The sequence below is a fragment of the Staurois parvus genome, unplaced genomic scaffold (genome assembly GCF_062004578.1).
Source record: "Staurois parvus isolate SC_StPar_1 unplaced genomic scaffold, SC_StPar_1.0 ptg000192l, whole genome shotgun sequence".
In the NCBI taxonomy this organism is placed as follows: Eukaryota; Metazoa; Chordata; class Amphibia; order Anura; family Ranidae; genus Staurois; species Staurois parvus.
The window spans coordinates 1,750,992-1,774,245 of record NW_028317988.1 but is presented as its reverse complement, the minus strand read 5'-3'; the positions used below and the strand labels follow the sequence as shown (position 1 = coordinate 1,774,245).

At 43.2% G+C, this 23,254-nt stretch overlaps 1 protein-coding gene across 1 annotated transcript in view; it reads left to right on the top strand.

The window, feature by feature from the left end:
- Positions 1 to 21,697, top strand: part of FLVCR1 (FLVCR choline and heme transporter 1) — a 65,065-nt gene extending 43,368 nt beyond the window's left edge. Inside the window, exons 7-10 of the mRNA XM_089677783.1 lie at positions 7,259 to 7,364; positions 12,609 to 12,720; positions 20,993 to 21,060; positions 21,214 to 21,697. Coding sequence (XP_089533909.1) covers positions 7,259 to 7,364; positions 12,609 to 12,720; positions 20,993 to 21,060; positions 21,214 to 21,273 — 346 coding nt within the window. The 3' untranslated portion in view covers positions 21,274 to 21,697. The remainder of the gene's footprint in view (positions 1 to 7,258; positions 7,365 to 12,608; positions 12,721 to 20,992; positions 21,061 to 21,213) is intronic.
- Positions 21,698 to 23,254: the final 1,557 nt, after the last annotated feature.

The following is a 23,254-nucleotide window of genomic DNA, read 5'->3' as shown; positions in this document are numbered from 1 at the left end:
ATTGGAGGAGCACCAGCACAGAATGTTTCCTGTGCATGACATTTTAGTAGACACGATTAAGAAGGAGTGGCAAGACCCGGAAAGGAAACCGTTCTTCTCAAAAGCATTGAGGAGGAGGTTTCCGTTTTCGGAAGACCCGGAGGCGGTCTGGAACAAGAGCCCCAGGCTAGACGCGGCCTTTTCCCAAACAACCAGGAGAACTGACCTAGCGTTTGAGGACATGGGGGTCTTACCGGACTTATTGGACAGAAGGGCAGAGTCTCTCCTTAGGAAGGCCTGGGACTCGACCCTGTACAACCTGAAACCGGCCATGGCTACGACAGTGGTAGCCAGGAACTTAGAGTATTGGCTTACGCAATTACAGGCCCATATTGTGGCAGACTCTCCCAAGGAAAAAATCTTGGCCTCTTTTGAGACCCTTTTGCAAGGAGTGGGGTATATTGCGGATGCTTCCGCAGAGTCGGTGAGATTGGGGGCCAGGTCTGCTGCCCTGACCAATTCAGCCAGAAGGGCGCTGTGGCTAAAGACATGGCAGGGGGACATCACTTCAAAAGTTAGGTTATGCGGCATCCCCCTCACAGGAGACTGTCTGTTCGGCCCGGGGTTGGAGGAATTATTGGACCGGACAGCTGATAGGAAAAAGTCCTTCCCCCTCAAGAGGAAAATGCAGGAGGGGGGGACACGGAAGGCCCGCCCGGCAAAGAGGCTGAGCCTGCGACCGCCTGGTCAGGGTAGGTCGGCTGGACAGAGAGGTAGGGGAAGAGGGGGAGCGATTTTTCGCCCTCCTGAGCAGCCCCAAAAACCAAGGTGACTTGGTTCCTCCTGTGGGGGGAAGATTGGCGGCATTCCTCCCACAGTGGGAAGCCGTGGTCACCAGCCCCTTCATTTTGGATGTCATCCGAAGGGGTTACCGGTTAGAATTTCTGAGACCGCCACCCGAGACTTTTCTAGTGACGACCCGTCCAAGGGATCCGACGAAGGACGCGGCTCTGGTGGGCGCTTTGGAGATTCTGGAGTCCCAGGGGGTCATCTCCAGGGTTCCGGTAGCGGAGCGAGGGAAGGGAGTTTATTCCCATGTGTTTGTGGTTCAAAAGCCGTCTGGGGCGTTCAGACTGATTTTGAACCTGAAACCCTTGAACAAGTCAGTACGTTACCGGAGGTTCCGCATGGATTCCATTTTTACAATCAGGTCCCTAATCCCACCAGGTGCATTCATGGCATCCATAGACTTGAAGGACGCCTACCTACACGTGCCCGTGGCGGAAGCCTCTCAGAGGTTTCTCAGGTTGGCAGTGGGGGGGGAGGAAGGAATTCGACACTGGCAGTTCAGGGCTCTTCCATTCGGCCTTTCCTCCTCGCCAAGAGTATTCACCAAGGTTCTGTCGGAGGCACTGATTTCTATCCGCTTGAGGGGGATTTCAGTGGTGGCCTATCTGGACGATTTGCTGCTCTTCGCAGATTCAGAGGCTCACTTACGGCAAGACCTGGTTATAGTGAGGAACCATCTGGAAAGCTTGGGGTGGATTTTGAATCTGGAGAAGTCCTGCCTGGTGCCTTCTCAGAAGGTGATTTACTTGGGCTACACTCTAGACTCGGTAGACCAAAAGACCAGCCTGACTTTGGAAAAGGTCACCAAGTTGGAGGCCGGAGTCAGATTGCTGCAGGGGAGCAGGTCGATGTCCGTAAGACAGGCCATGTCGGTACTTGGATTGCTGACAGCGTCCATTCCGGCGGTTCAGTGGGCAGGTCTGCATATGCGTCCCCTCCAGTTGTGGATCCTGAGGGTTTGGGACAGGAAGTGTCACTCCCTAGAACGCAGGGTCTTGGTGCCCCCCAGTGTGAAGAGGTCTCTATGGTGGTGGAGGAGATCGTCCAGCATGACTCAGGGGCTGTTGTGGTGCTTTCCGATTTCCGCGGAGGTCACTACGGATGCCAGCGCCAGGGGCTGGGGAGCCCACCTGGGAAATTGGGTGACTCAGGGGGAATGGTCCTTAGGGCAGAAGGACAAATCCTCGAATTGGAAGGAATTGAGGGCAGTGTGGGAGGCTCTGCACTCCTTCCAGGCGGGGGTCACGGGCCAGCACGTGCGTGTCCTGACGGACAATGCCACGGCAGTGGCTTATATAAACAGGCAGGGAGGGACACGGAGCAAGGCCCTCGGGGCCTTAGCGGCGACACTGTTGTCCTGGGCAGAGCTGAATTTGGCGTCCCTGTCTGCGATACACTTAAAGGGGGAGCTGAACCAGAAGGCAGACTTCCTGAGCAGGACTCGGCTCAGGGAGTCGGAATGGGCCTTGAACCCGATGTCTTTCAGGAGGTTGTGCGAAGGTGGGGATCCCCGGATATGGACCTTTTTGCCTCCGGAAGGAACAACAAGGTCCCAAATTTCTTCTCTCTATCCCGCTGGGACGGGTCCAGAGCGGGGGACGCATTAGGTCAGAGGTGGGACTACCGGCTTTGTTACGCCTTTCCCCCGGTTCCTTTGCTCCCCCTGGTCCTGAGGAAATTCAGGACAGAGGGGACCTCGTTAATCCTGATAGCTCCCTTCTGGCCGCGGCGGGCGTGGTTTGCGACCCTGAAGAGTTTGGCCTCTCGTCCACCCTGGGAGCTGCCACCAAGAGTGGATTTGTTAACACAGGGGCCGGTTCTTTGCCCCAGCGTAGGAAGATTGCGGTTAACGGCCTGGTTTCTGAGCAGCAGCTCCTCTTAGAGAAGGGGTTCTCGCCTAGGGTGGTGGCGACATTACTGGCCAGTAGAAAGGAGGAGACCCAGGCCATTTATGGTAGGGTCTGGGGTTGCTTTACAGCCTGGTGTGACCGGACAGCTGTGGCAACCCATAGTTTGGTTTCTGTGTTGGAATTCCTGCAGGCGGGAGCGGACAAGGGATTGTCTGTCAGCACGCTCAAGGGCCAGGTCTCGGCCCTCAGTGTGTTCTTGGAGACGCCCCTGGCCAGGGAGGCGTTGGTGAGTAGGTTTTTCAAAGCTCTGGTGAGGCAGAGGCCTCCGAGGTCCAGACCATTTCCAGTGTGGGATTTGGCCAAGGTGCTCGGGGGGATGACTAGGGCTCCGTTCGAGCCCTTGGAGTCCTGTCCGATAGGTGAGCTCACCATTAAGACTGCTTTTCTGGTGGCGATTACCACGGCGAGGAGGGTGTGTGAGATGGAGGCCCTCTCGATCAGAACACCCTATCTCCGTATTTTTTCAGACAGGATCGTTTTCAGACCAGACCCGTCCTTCATTCCGAAGGTAGCTCGGAGTTTCCAGAGGGAACAGGACATTGTCCTTCCCTCATTTTTTCCTGACCCGGTGGGGGTAGATCAGGAGAGGTATCATTGTTTAGATGTCAGAAGGTGCGTTCTCCAGTATCTAGAGAAATCTAGGGAGTTCAGAAGCACCGAATCCCTTTTTGTTTTTTTTAAGGGGGCTAGAAGAGGCAAGAAGGCGTCTAGAAGGACGCTGGCCAGCTGGCTGCGGCTGGCGATTACAGGAGCATATCAGGCAGAAGGCCTGGAGGTCCCGGAGGGTATCAAGGCACATTCCACCCGAGCTGTGGCGGCTACCCAGGCAGAGTTAGCAGGGGTTTCCCCAGGGCAGATTTGCAGAGCGGCAACATGGTCCAGCTATGACACATTTGCCAAGCATTACAGACTGGACCTGGTCTCGGTGCAGGAGCAGGACTTTGGTCGTAAGGTCTTACAAGCAGTTAGCCCGCCCGAAGGGTGAGTACTCGCTTATCCTCTCAGAGTGCTGGCCTGAAAGACGGTAGGGGAAAAACCAAGTTACACTTACGGTAACGTCTTTTCCAGGAGTCTTTCAGGCCAGCACCGGTTTCCCACCCACTGTTGATATTGGTTATGTGAAGATGGCTTATTATGATTATGTTGTCTCGCATTGTGTCTCCCCAGATGACCGGAGGATGCTTGGAGAACTGAGGTCAGAGGGGAGTGGAGCTTTTTTATTGTAGGTGGAGGTGTTTCCTCAGATGGGGAGGAGCCGAGGTCTCTCAGAGTGCTGGCCTGAAAGACTCCTGGAAAAGACGTTACCGTAAGTGTAACTTGGTTTTTTTTTTTAACTTATGATTTTATTGCTATCACATAGGGGACCGATAGTCCCCTGTGTGATGGCATATAAGTGACAGGTCCTCTTTGTAGGGGGGGGGCAGTGTGTGTAAGGAGGGGGCAGAAGAGGAGCAGTGTATACAGATCCTCTCTTACCTGCCACCACTGAATGTCATTGCCAGCTTTTAAATGCAATTGCCAGGTTTTTTTTCTTCCCCTTTATAGCTCCATAAAGGAGCTGTCATTTCCCGGCTGCTAAAGTAAACAAGTTGCAGGGTCACTAGGTAATGTCACTAGGTGAGCCCACCCCTTTGTTTACTTTAGTGGTGGGGAGAATTACAGCTCCTTTTCAGAGCCATAAAGTGAAAAAAAGCCAGCAACTGCATTTAAAAACCGGCAATGACATTTAGTGGCGGCAAGTGAGGGAGCTTGTCTGTATACACTGCTCCCTCACTGTATACACTGCTCCCTCACTGTATACACTGCTCCCTCACTGTATACACTGCTCCCTCACTGTATACACTGCTTACCTTCTCTCCTGCCTTTCTCCGCCGCCCCCCCATCTGCAGTACACACAGCCCCCCTAGACTCCCCAGCCAAATAGTCAGTCCTCCCTCATTGGGGCCAGGTCTCTCATCGGCTCACTTTTGACTATCATGCCGATAGGGCTATTTTTGGCTGATATGTTTTGGCCCCAGGGGTGGACTGGCCACTCATGGGGCCCCCGGGCAATAGGGGATCATGGGGCCCCTGTGTCCTTGCCCAAACTCAAAGCCTATGAAAAAGGTACCAGGGGCATCTCATGGGGCCCCCTCCTGACCCTGGGCCCTTGGGCAGTGCCCGAGTTTCTAAATGGTCAGTCCGCCCCTGTTCGGCCCATCCCTAATCCCCTGTGTATACAATAATAACATAACGAGTAATGAAATTATACAAATAAAGTCCATTCCACTAAAGATCAGAATAAAAGTACAGGATACAATGTAAAAGTCCGTAAGCAATAGTGTTCTAAGTCCATCTTCCCAATCAGTACACCAAGTGAATGTATAACTTTTCAATAAGTGTAAGATGCTTTCAGACTTTGCTCCACAACACCTCCTGCTCCAAACAAACTCCCCCAATCCACTGACACTCACCAGAGTGAATGGCTTATCTGAGTATTAGTTGTGACATCAGGAAAACACAAGCACACTCAGCAGGGAATCTCTACAAACCATAACCGCCCCCCACAGGGAAGGAAACAGAGAACCAGCAGCGTGATACCGCTAAAAACATTAGACTTTTACATTGTATCTTATACTTTTTTCTGATCTTTAGTGGAATGGACTTTATTTGTATAATTTCATCACTCTAATGTTATGTTATTATTGTTATGCATTTGCAGTGCTAATGGTGCAGATACGATTTGCTTCTACTACTGAGCCCCTGCACTCTGCTTCTGTTTTTTTAGCCATGGCCAATATTCAGCACCACAAAAACCACACTCACTTTTTACCGTGGGGTCCAACTCATGATCCTGTGCACAGGCGCCATTACTTTTGATGTGGGCAGCACAGTGGCTAAATGGTTAGCACATCTGCCTGGCAGTACTAGGGTTGTTGGTTCGAATCCCAACCACGACACCATCTGCCTGGAGTTTGCATGTTCTGTGCCTGCGTGGGTTTCCTCCAGGTACTCTTGTAGACTTCACCTCCGCAACATCTCCAAGATACGCCCGTTCCTAACCTTGGAAACCACTAAGCAACTTATTCACTCCCTTGTTATAGCTCGCCTTGACTTTTGTAACTCCCTCCTCATTGGCCTACCTCATCGCAGGCTATCCCCTCTTCAGTCTATCATGATTGCTGCTGCCAGACTCAACCACCTTACTAACCGTTCTGTATCTGCCACCCCTCTCTGCCAATCCCTCCACTGGCTTCCCATTGCCCAACGGATAAAATTCAAAACACTAACAATAATGTATAAAGCCATTTATAACTCTGCCCCAAATTACATCACCGATCTTGTCTCTAAATATCACCCAAACCATCCTCTCTGCTCCTCGCACGACCTCCTGCTCTCTAGCTCCCTTGTCTCCTCCTCCCATGCTCATCTCCAGGACTTCTCCAGAGCTTCCTCCATCCTCTGGAACTCTCTACCCCAATTTATCAGACTATTGCCTACTCTGCTCACTGTAAGGCGATCTCTGAAAACCTATCTCTTCAGGGAAGCCTATCCTACACACACACACACACACACACACACACACTTTACTGCGGGATAGAATGCTACATGTTCAAGGCAGTGTGCCGCACCCCACACTCGCCCAAAATACCCCCCCCCCCCCGATGTGCAATGGATATAGTACAGCTTTTTAGGTACACAGGTCTCTTGGCACAAGAGACGTTCATCACTGTGTACACTGTTAGGGAGCTTGATCGGTGTGGAGGATGTAGTCAGCACGGCTAGGGGGCTAGAACCACACTTTTAAGAGACTTAATTGTACCTAGGCAAAAAACATGACAATTCAGACCTAAATGAATATAATTGTGCAGAAAGGTGTATATTTGCCCTGTTAATTAGCTATGCTTGCTTTGTCTGCGCCTGACACTTCTGAGTGTCCAAAACACTGTTTCCTGGCTGAAGTTTGACCAGCATCATCTAGCACTTTCCTCCCTAACCTCACTTTTCTTTGCACATTCCTTGGTCATTCAGTTTTATTCATTCATATCGTTCCTGGAGGCTCCGTATCGCATGTGGGCATTACCTAGCACAGTCTGCATGTAAATTCAGTCTGCCTAGGAACACCCACTTCTCCAGTTTGACATCCATCTATCAAGGCATTTTGATAATTGCACAACTCCTACCAAGAGCCACACCATTGTTTGCATCAGGGCTAAGGGCTATTGAGAGGAGTACTGAAGTGGGGTGCTGTGGTGTATTCAGGAAATAATGTACAGCACCCTGCCGACCCCTCCCACCTTCCATGATCTGCCTGCATTTCATAGAGAAGCACAGAGCAATGACATTACTAAGTCTAAAGTGAGGTTTGTAGTAAAAACAGGTTTTATGTTGAAATATCACTAGCATGTTAATGGAGGGGGAAAGAAACCAGGAAAGGCATACTAAATGAAGATTAAACTTTGGCTTTAGCACTGATTAGTTTCTACTTGCTGGAGTCAAAACCTATGCAGGCGGATAACACATTTTCTTTTTACCATCAGATTCTTTATGACTGGATATCTTCCTCTGGGATTTGAGTTTGCTGTTGAAATCACCTACCCAGAGTCGGAGGGCACATCCTCTGGCCTTCTTAATGCCTCTGCACAGGTAAATATGTTTTTCACAAATGCTAAGGTAGCAGCCTCTGGCCTACTTAGAATCATCTATAAAGTTAAATTGTGGTTTTGAATTTTACCTTTAAATTCTTTATAACCAGAGGCATAATGCCAAATGCCAATGTATTTTATGTTCTAGTAGGCTGGGGAGCTTGACTTGTGTGCTAGTAGGGGAGTCACTACTGTTTCTTCCTTTTGTTCTTGTTGTTTTCTTATTAGCACTTTTCTTATAACATTAAACACAGGGGCGGACTGACCATTTGGGCACTCGGGCATTGCCCGGGGTCAGTAGGGGGCCCCATGAGATGCCCGTGGTACCTTTTTCATAGGCTTTTTTGGGTGTAGTTTGAGTGTGGGCGAGGACACAGGGGCCCCATGATCCCCTATTGCCCGGGGGCCCCATGAGTTGTCAGTCCGCCCCTGGTTAAACAGTTTCGCCGAACTAATGCTGATGTCACACAGGTGAACCATTGGAGGGCACTCCTCTTGCCTTTGTGAAATCTTGCTCCCTCACTTGCCCCAAACGTTATCAAATCTCCATTGATAGCGAGGGAAGAGAGACCCTTTGCTGGCCCAGGATCTGATTCCATAGAGACAGTAAGCTGTCTCCTAGTGATCCTAATGTTGGCAAGTTGTCTCCGGCCTGAGGATCGCTCACATGATGTGTTGGTTTTTTTTGTTTTTTTTTTAAATATTCATTCATATTTAGTGCATCCATCAGACTTGCAACAGTGATTCAAAACAAGTGAAGACAATGTCCATGAAGTCTGTTTTAGGCTCAATTCACACTAGTGCAACTTCTGATGTTACTGGAGTTGCACAGAATCGCATGACGAGGGAAGTCGGATTGTTTTCAAAATACTGCACTTAGAGGCGCCTTCCTCTCTTTTTCTTGTTTTCAATGGTGCCCGCCCTATTCAGTGCAACTTTGACAAAGGTTCCTGCACTACTTTGGTGCAACTCCAGTGTGATTTCAGCTCTATGGACTTCTAAGCAAACTCACAGAAGTTGCACCAGCATTAGATAAGAAGCCGTTCCTATGTAACTTTTGATAAGCTTGTTTTTTTTTTTTTGTTTTTTTTTTATCCCTCATCTCTTCTCTCTGGTCATCCTTGTTGTCTAAAAACTCTTCTCCCGTACACATTCCATTCACACCTGGGCACAGTGGAAATGTGTGCGCCCACTTGCATTTTTTTAGTAAGTGTGCATCATGCATAGGGAGACCTATTCAGCCTTTTTAAAGTGAATAGGCTGCCCTATGCACGACGAGCGTCTACGTCTGAGAAATGCTCAAAAACTGCAAGCAGGAACGCATTTTTCCTCAATGCTCAGCTGTGATTGGAATGTGCTTGGGGGGAGAGTTTTCAGGCAGCAAGGATGGCCTGGGAGAAAAGGGAAGGGTTAAAAAAAAATTATTATAAAATAGTAATTGCTGCTTATCTAATGCTGATGCAACTTGTATGAGTAAAGTCCCATTGAAATCGGATCAAAGTCGCAAGCAAGTCACAATACATAGTCGCTCTGGAAATCTCATGAAAATCAAGTTTTAGACTCCTCTTCAGATGTTGTAGTCACTTTTGAATGTCCACACAAACATCCTTTCCCTCTTTTTCTAAAGTGTAACTAAAGGCCATTCTTTTTTTTTTTTTCTTCTTTTAATTTTAGATAGACTGGAGAGGGCTTAGAACATCTATCAGGTGTTTGATGTCTGTGCCCCCATTTGTTCTGTTTACCATCATCACCAAAAGTGAAAGAAAATCGCAAACAAGATTGACAAATTCTGCAGCTGTAGCCCAAAGAAATATCTAATATCCTCTCAGTCCACAACATATACTGGGTTGTTACTAGAACTGGAAAGGAGAGGAAATTTTTCAATTGGGACACTGGTTTTTGTGACAACCACAGATTTTCTCACTTTGGAGGGATTTTCTCTAACTCCTGTTTTGACTATGGGACAGGAAGTGAAGGGAAATCTCTCCAATGGGACACAGATGGACGCTAGCCAAAGGAGAAAAAAAAGTGTTGCCTTTAGTTCCACTTTAGATACATTGTCACATTTATTACAATGTTTTTTTAGATTGCTCATATACTGTATATGTTGTGGACTGAGAGGAGATTAGATATTTCTTTGGGCTACAGCTGCAGAATTTGTCAATCTTGAAAAAGTGTTCTTCGGCCTGGTGGTTCTATCCCTAATGCTGCGTAACTTCCAACTGACTTCTGCCCATAATCCTGTGGGCAGTTTTTACCGCCCACTACAATGCCCCTTTTTCCACAGCAGAGCAATTGCAGTAGTAAATGATAATACAAGAAGTAAGGATGCTCTCCACCATACATCTATAAAATAAGATGGGGACTATTGCTGGCCATACACGTATAGATTTTCAGACAAGAATATTCATATGATAATGCTTTGTACATTTGGTGATCGGACGAATGTGGTTCACTTGCTTCTAACATTCAATTTTAAAATGAATGCAATTTCTGAATTGAAACCACATACACTGTCTGAAAATTTGTTCAATCGAGAGAGATTTTCCCTTCTGTTCCTTCAAATTTGACCCCATTAATTACAAGCTTGAAAAAACATTCTTGGAATTAAACATTTCAAACAAAAAATCTATACATGTATGGCCGGTATAAGGTACCAAGCTTCTCTATGCTGACTTTATTGATGCTCCCGGTGAAGTTATCAGAGATGTCCCTTCCCAGATAATAAAGCAATGGACCATCTCAACAGCTTCACCATGATGTACAGAGTCTACAATCCTCTCCTTTGTCTTCTTTCATGGTAATGGACTGATGGTTAAAGTGATTCTAAAGGCTCAAAGTTTTTTACTCTAATGCATTCTAGTATTAAAGGCCAAAATAAAATCCAAAAAATCAGTCTACATATTAATCCTTATGGGTAGGTCACCTGGCTCCTACTTGAAGTATGAGATAGCATGTGCAGTGGATCGTTTTTTTCTGCATGCATACTGATGGGTGTCCACCCTGAAGTCTTCTGTATGTGTGTCATGACCAGCCTTTTGAACCATTTCATAATTATTGGGGTTTGACGTAACACTGTTTTGCTCTATGGAGCAGGGATAATTGTAGTGGTGCAGGAAGGTTCAATCTGACATATTCCTAAAATTAAAAAAAATTATGCATGAAAGAGGCGCCAACCTGATATCTATAATAGAATCAATAGAAGCTGCCCCTTTAGTGCAAACACTATACAGTGGGGATCGAAAGTTTGGGCACCCCAGCTAATTTCAGCAAATTTTGGATGGTAACTTGATGCCATCTGTGAAAAAGCTGAAGTTAAAGAGAGGATGGCTTCTACAAATGGATATTGATCCTAAACACACCTCGAAATCCACGGGGGATTACATCAAGAGGCGTAAACTGAAGGTTTTGCCATGGCCTTCACAATCTCCTGACCTCAACATAATTGAAAATCTATGGATAGACCTTAAAAGAGCAGTGCGTGACAGACAGCCCAGAAATCTCAAAGAACTGGAAGACTTTTGTAAGGAAGAATGGGCAAAGATACCTCAAACAAGAATTGAAAGACTCTTGGCTGGCTACAAAAAGTGTTTACAAGCTGTGATACTTGCCAAAGGGGGCAGTACAAGATATTAACTCTGCAGGGTGCCCAAACTTTTGCAGACGCCATTTTTTTGTTTTCTGTTATTTTGAAAGTGTAAATGATGGAAATAAAATCTAACTTTTGTTGACATATTATAAGAATGTCTAATCTGTAATTTGAAGCCTTTTGGAGATTTTTCCATCTTTCCTTGGCTTCTTTATGCACATTAATACAAATGTTTAGCTGGGGTGTCCAAACTTTCGATCCCCACTGTATATAAAATCCAAAACAACCTCCCTGGCGGTATTCCCGAGTGTAGCTCGGGGTAAAGTTTCAGTATCACAAGCGGTTACCCCGAGCTACACTCGGGTTTACCATGCAGCGTTGCTCCGAGATCTGTTCTTCTCTTACCTTGTCCTGCGCTCCCATGATGTCCCTCCTGCAGTGTCCCCGGCAATGTTCTCCGGCGGATGGCGGCATCTGTCTTCTGGGTTCCATTTCCTGTGACGTCGGAACGTACAGGGGGATGAAACTGGCGGGAAATTTGAAAATGACAAAAAGTGATATTCACTAAATACACTAAAATTACATAGTAAAACATTACTGTATCAAACCATTTCACATACATTTTGTCCCGAGTGCTTTGTCCTGCACCCTGCCTGCATTTTTACTGTTCTTATTGCCTGGAAACTGAGAAATGTCCATGGCGTCCAAAAAGCATCCCTTTAGGTCAAAATCGGTTTTAGACCAGCTAGAAAACAGCGATAGTAAATTAGAACCACTTGCAGAATTAAGTGATAATGATTAGTGGGGAAATTTGTCAACAGCGGAATTCATGCACAACTGGCCACTCAAGCAGAATGGGGTCTCTCCGTGTCCTCTCTGCATAATCTGAGCAGGCACAGACCTGTCATCTACCCGCACTGCTCTGATCAGCACTGAATCAGCTCACAGATCCCCTGCTGATCAGAACGGAATCCGCCCTGTGTGAAGTGGATCTTAAATGTACTTTAATATGTTCTCATTAGCCAGTTTAACTTTTATTCTATCCTCTTACTAGAAGATTTTAGACTAATCGCATAGGGCCAGCCCAGCCAGGACTGGTGTTATGTACGGGATTTGCAAATCAGTTAGGAAAATCAGACAGCACAATGACTGCGATAAATATGCAGAGGCTTGTGGTGGTGAATTAAGCAAGAATTTGCATCAATTGCTCGCAGGGAAAAAAAAAAGAAAATCCAAGTATGTATGTGGAGGGGGGTGGAGGGATCGGTGAAGTTGTGTAGTCCTGCAGGTAGGATGACATTATTGGTTGGTATTTCAGTACAGAAAAGCAGAAAAGGGATTGCGTTGTCGGCCCAAAGAGGAAGTTAGGAGCATATTGTATTTTTGGCAGATCAACATCTATGATGTGCACGTATCAGAGATGTATACTTTTTTTTTTTTTTACCCTGACATCCACATTCATTTCTTACCAATGCCCATTCCTGATTGGTTCTTCTATGTGAGTATAAATGATAGGAAATGATCCCTAAAGCGATTTTATTTTCTTTACATGTAGAGCCATTGTCAGTGTTGATATGAATTTTGCTTAGCTGAGTAGTTCTGTAGCAATCTTATGGTTCTCGATTGTGTGATTCCAGCCTCCTTTTTTCCCCCCAGATATTTGGAATCTTATTCACCCTGGCTCAGGGAAAGCTGCTGACAGACTACAATCCTCAAGCTGGGAATATTTTCCTCTGTGCCTGGATGTTTGTGGGAATCATTTTAACAGGTGAGCACTAGTCCATAGTACTGTAGTGTTTATAGTGTTTTTTTTTTTTACTGATAAAGAAAAACAATTTCTTGTTAAAGCTGGACTCCAGAAATTCAGCCACTTTGTTGGACTTAGCTCATGGTATGCTTGCAGTTTTTACAAAGTGCATGGCACCTCATGGACTTATCTCTTTAAAGTGACGTTCCAGTTGATTTAAAAAAAAAAAATGTCAGCAACTACAAAAACTGTAGCTGCTGAATTTTAAAATACAGGCACTTATCTGTCCCACGATCCAGCGATGTCCTCACCACCCGCTGGTTTCACCGGTCGTCTTCCCTCCCCGACACCGGCATCTTCAGTGTGGGCACTTGGCTGTGACAGCTTGCAGCTTCACAGCTGGGTGCCCACTGTGCATGCGTGAGTAGTACTGCACTTTGTGAATGGCCCCGTAGTCTTCTGGGACCAGTTATATGTCCCAGAAGACTACGGGACTAGGTACCAATCCTTAACGGGGAGGGGGGGACATTGCATTAAAGCAGAACTTCCCCTTTTGGGTGCAGCTCCACTTTAATTTACATCTGTCAGGTTTATTGTGCTTCAAGGAGATAGGTATGCCTGTCTCTCCCCTTCTTCTGCCCAATCACAGAAGCCTTCGTATTATGTAAACTCGTTCACAAAATACAAAGGCTTCTGTGAATGGGCAGAAGGAGGGGAGAGACAGGCATAGCTCTTCTGTATACTTCTCTTCTCTGGGAGTACACCTAATTGGATGTAATTCATAGTGTGTTCACACTTTTTACAAAGTGGCTGAATTCTTGGAATTCAGCTTTAAATTATGTAAAGCAGCACACATGAATATCAGGAACCTCAGGTCCCTATGCTTTATTTTGCTACTGTATTTTTCTGAGCATTCTGGGAGTCTCGAAACGTAGCTTGTGATAATGTGGAAATGTCAGATTCAGAAAGTGGATATGCACAGGCACTCCTTCCTTCCTTCCTTCCTTCCTTCCTTCCTTCCTTCCCATTCTTTCTTTCTTCCTTCCTTCCCATTCTTTCTTTCTTTCTTCCTTCCTTCCCATTCTTTCTTCCTTTCTTTCTTCCTTTCTTCCTTCCTTTCTTTCTTTCTTTTTCTTCCTTCCTTCCTTCCTTTCTTCCTTCCTTCCTTTCTTCCTTTCTTCCTTTCTTCCTTTCTTCCTTTCTTCTTTCTTCCTTCCTTCCTTCCTTCCTTCCTTCCTTCCTTCCTTCCTTCCTTCCCATTCTTTCTTTCTTCCTTTCTTCCTTCCCATTCTTTCTTTCTTCCTTTCTTCCTTCCCATTCTTTCTTTCTTCCTTCCTTCCTTCCCATTCTTTCTTTCTTCCTTCCTTCCCATTCTTTCTTTCTTCCTTCCTTCCCATTCTTTCTTTCTTCCTTCCTTCCCATTCTTTCTTTCTTTCTTCCTTCCTTCCCATTCTTTCTTTCTTCCTTCCTTCCCATTCTTTCTTTCTTTCCTTCCTTCCCATTCTTTCCTTCCCATTCTTTCTTTCTTTCTTTCTTTCCTTCCTTCCTTCCCTTTCTTTCCTTCCCTTTCTTCCCTTTCTTCCCTTTCTTCCCTTTCTTTCCTTCCTTCTTTCCTTTCCTTTCTTCTTTTCCTTTCTTTCTTTCTTTCTTTCTTTCTTTCTTTCTTTCTTTCTTTCTTTCTTTCTTTCCTTCCTTCCTTTCTTCCTTTCTTCTTTCTTCTTTCTTTCTTTCTTTCTTTCTTTCTTTCTTTCTTTCTTTCTTTCTTTCTTTCTTTCTTTCTTTCTTTCTTTCTTTCTTTCTTTCTTTCTTTCTTTCTTTCTTTCTTTCTTTCTTTCTTTCTTTCTTTCTTTCTTTCTTTCTTTCTTTCTTCCATTCTTTCTTTCTTTCTTTCTTTCTTTCTTTCTTTCTTTCTTTCTTCCTTTCTTCCCATTCTTTCCTTTCTTTCTTTCTTTCTTTCTTTCTTTCTTTCTTTCTTCCTTTCTTCCTTCCTTCCTTCCTTTCTTTCTTTCTTCCCATTCTTTCTTTCTTCCCATTCTTTCTTTCTTCCCATTCTTTCTTTCTTCCCATTCTTTCTTTCTTCCCATTCTTTCTTTCTTTCTTTCTTCCCATTCTTTCTTTCTTTCTTTCTTCCCATTCTTTCTTTCTTTCTTCCCATTCTTTCTTTCTTCCTTTCTTCCTTTCTTCCTTTCTTCCTTTCTTCCTTTCTTCCTTTCTTCCTTCCTTCCTTCCCTTCCTTCCCTTTCTTCCCTTTCTTCCCTTTCTTCCCTTTCTTTCCTTCCTCCTTTCCTTTTCCTTTCCTTTTCCTTTCCTTTTCCTTTCCTTTTCCTTTCCTTTTCCTTTCCTTTTCCTTTCCTTTTCCTTTCTTCCTTTTCTTCCCTTTCTTTCCTTTCTTTCCTTTCCTTTTCCTTTCCTTTTCCTTTCCTTTTCCTTTCCTTTTCCTTTCCCTTTCTTTCTTTCTTTCTTCCTTCCTTCCTTCCTTCCTTCCCTTCCCCTTCCTTCCCTTCCTTCCCTTTCTTCCCTTTCTTCCCTTTCTTCCCTTTCTTCCCTTCCTTCCCTTTCTTCCCTTCCTTCCCTTTCTTCCTTCCTTCCCTTTCTTCCTTCCTTCCCTTTCTTCCTTCCTTCCCTTTCTTCCTTCCTTCCCTTTCTTCCCTTTCTTCTCTTTCTTTCTTTCTTTTTCTTCCTTTCTTTCTTTTTCTTCTCTTTCTTTCTTTTTCTTCTCTTTCTTTCTTTCTTTCTTCCTTTTTCTTCCTTTCTTCCTTTTTCTTCCTTTCTTCCTTTCTTCCTTCCCATTCTTCCGAAATCCAGCCTTATGTTCAGTCTTGCACAGGTGTCCTCTCCTGCATAGAATGTGCTAATTTCACTGCACACTGTGAGCTTCTTACTGTGTGCATTAGAAGCTGCAGCAAATCAGAGCTTGCCTTATATCCTGGTTAGAGCCGTGCCTGGCCCACCCCTTTCATTCATTGGAATGCATTTATTTCAAATGAAGCCTCAGCATCAATTGATGGATTTGCCTAGGGCAGTCTGTATGAAAATACTGCCTGCCTAGGAACACCCACTCCCCCAGACTGACATCCACCCATCAAGGTATTTTGATGTTTACATAACTTCTTCAAAGAGTCAAACCACTGCTTGCATCAGGGCTGAGGGCTTTTGAGCTGAATACTGAGGCAGGGTGCGATTATATTTTCAGGACGCTATGTACAGCACCCTGCCATACCCTCCCACCAGCCATGATCTGCCTGCATTGCATAGAAAAGTACAGGGACCCAGTGATGTCATTGGGTATGTAATGAAAAGATTTTGTTTAAAACGCTCATTAGCGTGTTGGTGAGGGGAAAAGGAGGAACCAGGGAAAGCAATATATCTAAGCTGAATAAACTTTTATTGCAAGAATGTTTGAAGTTTTGAGGCATATTTATAAACCGTATCTAAAAGAACAACCCATAATTCCTTCATATAAAATACCAGATCCACAGCTGTCATGTGAAATGCTCAACCCGCCAATATATTCCGCTTGTCATCAGATGTGTAACAAAGGGAAGCAGAAGAGACTATCATAGTGTAATATTGTTTATTTCATTTATTTTCTCTAATAAAATGACACTCACATTTCATTAAAAAAATTTGCCTTGTGTGTGTATATATAGAGGTGCAGTATCCAAAAATGGCTCTAGAACGCCGCTGCTTCGTGTGCGCTGCTCTCACCGGACGTGACGTCACTCTAACGAACCAGAAATTGCATCAACGTGTTTTGCTCCTGCTACCGGGCGTCCTCAAAGATAATAATCTCCCGTTACCATCTCCTATATATATAATTCCTACAGTTCTCCCATTCCTGCTACTTCCTTGCGCTCATTACCTGGAGGGTGTAATGGCTTAATTTCATATCATACTACATTATACTTCCTACACCCTTTTCTGAACTTCTCGTAATAAATAATAAAAGCTATAATGTATTCAAAAATATTTAAAATGTAAAAATTATAAACAAAAATAAAAATTGCCCTCTCTGGTACAGAAAAAAATGAAATTAAAAAAGAATTAAAAAAAATATATAAATAGGTAATCAAAAATGAAAATAAAATAAAAATGTAAATAGAAAAACTCAAAATAAAAAAAAATGAAATAAAAAATTAGAAAAAAATGTTTAGAAAGAAATATATTAACCAAAAATGGAGAAACATAACAAAAAATAGAAAAAATTTATATGAATATATTCAAAATTCTATTCTAGAATAGAATCAAAATAGAATAATATGTAAAAATTACAAAAATGACAAAAATCCATATAATATATATGAAGTTAAGAAATGCATGTTCTAGGTGAACCTATCTATTTATACAATCATTACCAGTGAGACAGGAAACCGTTCAGATCTACAGTGGCTAAATGGTTAGCACTTCCACCTGGCAGTACTAGGGTCATTGGTTCAAATCCCAACCATGGCACCACCTGCCTGGAGTTTACATGTTCTCCCTGTGCCTGCGTGGGTTTCCTCCAGGTATTCCGGTTTCCTCCCACACTCCAAAGACATGCTGGTAGGTTAATTGGATCCTGTCTAAATTGGCCCTAGTATGTGTGTGTATGAATGTGAGTTAGGGATCTTAGAGTGTACGCCCCTTGAGGGTTAGGGACTGATGTGAATGTACAATATATATGTAAAGCGCTATGTAAATTGATGGCGCTATATAAGTACCTGAAAATAAATAAATATTTTGACATTTAACCCTTTGGGGGTTAAAGTGTCCAATTTTTGAATCCATCTAGTTTCATTCTGTGAGACTGATTTCATTAAATCAATAGGGTTCTACATTATCAGTCCCACAAAATTTTAAGTGTGGGGTCCTTGTTATGATAATTTCTGAAATTATTTGATAGACTGTGGTATTTGAATCCTTTTTTTATATTATTTATATGATCACTTAAATGGACTCCAAGTTTCCTTGTTCTCCTCCCCACATATTGTAATTGACATAGACATTCTAGAAGGTAAGTAACGTTGGTACTCCCACATGTGATACATTTTTTTAATCTCAAACTTTTCCTTTTGTATGCAATTGAAAATGACCAGTTTTCTTCTATTTTTTACTATTCAGCATGCAAAAAAAAAGTACTTGTTTTTTTAGGGGGGCAGTTACATTTTTAGCTAATCTATTTCTCAATGTGGGTGGTTTGATATAAATGAATTATGGTGTCTTTGGGAGTATTTTCTTGAGCATTTCATCCTGCAAAAGTATTGGCCAGTATTTTTGGAAAATTCTCTACAGAGTGATGTCATGTGTAACCTGTGATAAACGCTATCCCATAATCTTTGGATTTCATTTCCTTGGTTTTTAATTGATCTTCTCTCTCCATTTATTTAACTATATTCTTAATTTTGATTAGATCCTTATTCTTATAACCCTTTTCTTCAAATCCTTGTATTAAAATATCTGCCTGTTCCTCGTAGTCTTTTATCTCATCGCAGTTACAGTACGTCTAATCCGCATTGGCTGGCTCTTTGGGATCCTATTTAACCATCTAGAATGATGGCAACTATATTTTGGAATGTATCCATTCCTATCCACATCCTTGAAATGGGTGCGTGTACACATTTGTCTTCCCTTTTTATATATAGTGAGATCCAAAAAATTAATGGACTCACTATCTACATTTTCTGAAAATGAAATCCCATATTTATTGTTGCCAATCTCCTTCATAAACTCCAAAAATTATTTCTGTGACCCCCTCCCACACAATAAAAATATCATAGCTATATCTCTTTTATAGTTTAATTCTGATCTATTCTTTCCATAAATTGACTCATGTTCCCATTTACTCATAAAGAGATTGGCTACTGAGGGTGCATATTTAGTGCCCATTGCAACCCCTTTTCTTTGTCTACAGCAATGGTCTCCAAATTACGGTCCTTTGCTTTCTTTTATTCGGCCCTTAGGGCACTATTTTCATCCACTGAAACCAACAATGGGGCATAATTCCCCCCACTTATACCAATGAAGGTGCAGAATTCTTCCCAATGACATCAACAATGCGGTACAGTTCCTCCCAATGACATCAACAATGCGGTACAGTTCCTCCCAATGACATCAACAATGAGGCCCAGTGACACAAATAATGGGGCACAATTCTTCACAAAGACACCAATGATGGGGAGCAAGTCCTTCCACTGACACCAAGGATTGGGTACTATTCCTTCCATGGACAGCAAAGATGGGGCATTGCTTATTCCCACTGACATCTGGGCCTTTTCTACTCCCAATGGCCACTGTCCGGCCCCCCTTATGTCAGGAGGACAGGAAACTGGCTCTTTGTTTAGTAAGTTTGGAGACCCCTGGTCTATAGTATCTCCCACTATGCCAAAATAAATTTTTGCTCATAGCTAGATCCAGGGCCTGTTTTAAAAAATCTTTTGTTCTTTAAGTTACTATTTTTCTGTAAAGCCCACATTACAGAATCCAGTGCATCTCCTTGTTTGATTTTAGCATATAATGAATTAACATCAGTACTAGCTAGGATGCAATTTTCATGAACATTCATCTTCCTTATGATGTTAATAAGATCTTTACTGTCCTTAAGATAAGCAGGGAATTCTTGGACCAAGGGCTGAAGGAAAATATCAAGATATTCTCCTATTCTTGCAAAAAGGGAATCCACACCAGTCACTACAGGTCTTCCTGGTGGTTTGTGTGGATCCTTTTGTACTTTTGGGTACTTGATAAATCACTGGAACTGTGGGGGCATCAGGTACCAAATACATTGCCTTATTCAATACACCCTCCATTTCTCCCAATTTGATGAGTCTTTTTAATTTAGCTTTATATTTTTTAGTATGGTTTTCTTTTAATACTTCATAAATCTCCATATCCTCTACTAATCTTTTCAATTATTTCTCAAAATCACTCTTATTAAGAATGACCACAGATATAAATATGGAACATTAGTCATATGGACTTAAGATTTATATAGGAATGCGCTGTGGTTTATTAGCTATTAATATTTAGAAACAGACATAATTAGAGGGTATTAACTTGGGTTTAAATAGTGATGAATCTTATGACTGAGTCCACTGCCACATTTCACAAAGCAGCTTTGTGTGGTTTTACTTCTCGCTGTAATACAGATCGGTCTTTAGGTCTGCACAGTGTACATTGCTCCAAATAGATATTCATCCAGTGTCTGGATGACGCAGCAGTCAGAGGGGGGAATCTGCCCAGTGGGGGACAGACAACAGTAAACACCACTCAGAAGTTCCAACCTTCCTCCGAAACTAGAAAAATGTTTATTCAGGAATTCTATGTATTCTGTGTAATGAATAGAAAGTACAGCTAGGAGAAAGACTATGGAGTTGATTTACTAAAACTGTGTAATGAATAGAAAGTACAGCTAGGAGAAAGACTATGGAGTTGATTTACTAAAACTGTAGAGTGCAAAGTCTGGTGCAGCTGTGCATGGTAGCCAATCAGCTTCTAATTTCAGCTTGCTCAGTTAAGCTTTGACAATAAAACCTTCAATCTGATTGGCTACCATGCACAGCTGCATCAGACTTCGCACTCTCCAGTTTTAGTAAATCAACCCCTATGTGTAATTTTAAAGTGGTCGCAAATCTCAGACATCAAATATGAACAAAGCATATCCCCCTATAGTGTGTGCTTGTCTCAATTAAGAGCACTAAGTGTCAATTCTGTCTGATGTTTCGTTCCTCTGCTATCAGCATGAATCACTTCTGACACATTTTCCTGACACCATGAGAATGATGGTTACAGGGGAGGGACCTCCAGCAGATTGACAGCCTAAGCTCTTTTCCTGTGAGCTGTGTTGGGGGGGAGGTGGGTGTTTTCCCTCCAATCGGCTCTCAGAGCTCTCATCACTGAGCTCTGCAGTGTGTAATTTCAACTCTCCGTCCCCTTTTTTTCTGAGCTCCCAGACAAGCTTTATGAATTCTGGGCTTTGAATGAATAAAGAAGAGAAGACTGCAGATAGACAGGTACAACTTATCTAGGAGAATTTTTTTTTTATTATTTTCCCTGAGGGTTTACAACCATTTTAACCCAGATCCTTCATATGTAAAGAAAAAAAAATCATCTTTTTCTTGGAAAATGTAGATAAGCATTTGGCTTTAGTCCAAAGGTTTGGAAATTGTTGATAATGTATAACAAATGTAGACTGTGGAGAGTGCACAGCTGAGATGTTTTTTGTCTCAGGGCAGATCACACCTGTGCACATTGTTATTTCTCTCTCATTCTACCTCTTTATAGCTTTATAATTCTTTATTCTGTGTTACTGTTGCAGCTCTTATCAAATCAGACCTAAGAAGACACAATATAAATGCTGGAATCACGAAGTCCGAAGTCAAGGCTGTAAGTTTAGCTTTTAGACTTTTTTTTTTTTTTTAGTAAACCTCAGACAAAGAGAATCCTTGTTTAGGCTTGTGTTCCAAATACCTTTTTGCCAGCTTTTTTTGATAGAATTACATGTTTGTTGAGTATTTATTTTTTCCTTTTTTCCCTTAGATTCCTGTGGACAGTCCCATAGAGCCAGCCCCAAGTATAGAGTCCTCGAGTCGGCTCTAGAAGATTTCTGCAAGGCAAGGCTCACCGTGGCACTGCACTATTCTTTCTTTTTATGTTTTGTTTATGAAATCTTTATTTTTAATGTTTTTTTTTTTTTCCTGCTAATTTTATTTGGGTTGTGGACTGGAAAGAAAGCGAACCTTCTATTTTTCATAAAAGGTCTGCTTTTAAGCTAAAGTAAGCCTAAAATCATACATCCAGTTAAATATGGGTAATGCTTTACATGGGCGATCTGCTGGAAGTTTACTATAAAAGCACCCAAGCAGATTCTAGCTATCCTTTTGCTATGCAAGTTTTGCAATGTAAGTAACCATCTGATTGGCTCCTATAGGAATATCCCTGTATGTGTAACATCTTTAAAACTGTTCTGTGTCATTTGGAGTTTGCCTCGGATGTTCTAGTTTGGGTACAAAAGTATGCAAAACCTGTGGATGGCTGACTTTATTTATTACTCCCAGATGTGGAGTTTGTTTGAATCAGATGTATTTATGGGTATGCTGGAATTTCATTTTCTATTTCCACCAACTCTAAGGATGAGTGTTTGTTCCACTCCCCCCATTTCCATCTTATTGGAAGTATGACAATCATGGCTGTAGTTATGCCAAGCCACACTGGAATGCAGGAATAGCTGCAGTCATCAGGATATGTGAATATGTGTTTATTGCAGGGGCGGACTGACCATTCGAGCACTCGGGCACTGCCCGATGGTCCACGGTCAATAGGGGGCACCATGAGATGCCCCTGGTACCTTTCATAGGCTTTTTTGGGTGTGGTTTGAGTGTGGGCGAGGACACAGGGACCCCATGATCCCCTATTGCCCGGGGGCCCCATGAGTTGTCAGTCCGCCACTGGTTCATTGTAGAAGTATATTGTATAGAGATGGTTATTTTCACTGTGAGACACGACATATCACACCTTTGTTTCCAAAACAGATCTCCTGTGATGTGCACATTGAATGTCACTGCAAGGGCCATAGTGAGGTTCTGTTTATATGAGCCTCACTACCAGGGGCAGATTGACCATTTGGAAACTCGGGCACTGCCCGAGGGCCCGGGGTCAGTAAGGGGCCCCATGAGATGCCCCTGGTACCTTTTTTATAGGCTTTTTTGAGTTTGGGCAAGGACACAGGGGCCTTATGATCCCCTATTGCCTGGGGGCCCCACGAGTTGTCATGTTCACGGAGGACTAGGAGTTAACCTCTTACTTACTCTAAACTGCTGCCAGCTCTTTAGGGGGTTCCTAATGCCAAAAGGCATTTCCTGGGCTTTCTGATCATGTGATGACTTTGATTGTCAATGATCACATGATCAGGAGCTTGTCCTATCGACTCCTATCGATCAGGAGCTTGTCCTATCAGAGTTCCGTTGCAGTACAGGGGTCGTACGACTGAATGTGTTCCCAACAATAAACAGCAAACCAGCTATACAGATATACGTGATGGCGTGACATAAATCCCATCGCCAGTTGGCTGCAACAAGTTAAAGAGCATTTTTATGTTCACTGAATCCTATTCTTGGATTTTACTCTGTGTATGTATTTAATATTTTTTTTAATTGTTGCACAGGAGACGCCATTATGAAAAGTACAATTATCTGCATCCAGTGATTGCAGAAGGTTTATTGGGAGCTTCTACTGTTTGTATGTATTTGTCAAAGGGATTTTTTAATGTGCGCTTTTGTTTTTCCTTTCAAAGGGTTAAAATATTTGACCGCAACTACAGTACAATGGTAATTTTTGTTAATAGTTTTAAGGGATTTTTAAATTATTTTTGCAGGTAGTGTGATTTGCTTTTATAACTGAGGCCCAGGTTTAAAGGACAAGACCACCCAAAAGCGCTTCTGTTGTTTTGCATGCTTGCTGGTAAATTGAATCCCATGCTGGCCTCTTATTTCTGCGTTTCTAATATATTCTTACCAAAATTTACAGTACATCCCAAATACTGCACCCCTTGCAAAGCCAAATGATGGTGTCACCCTCCCTC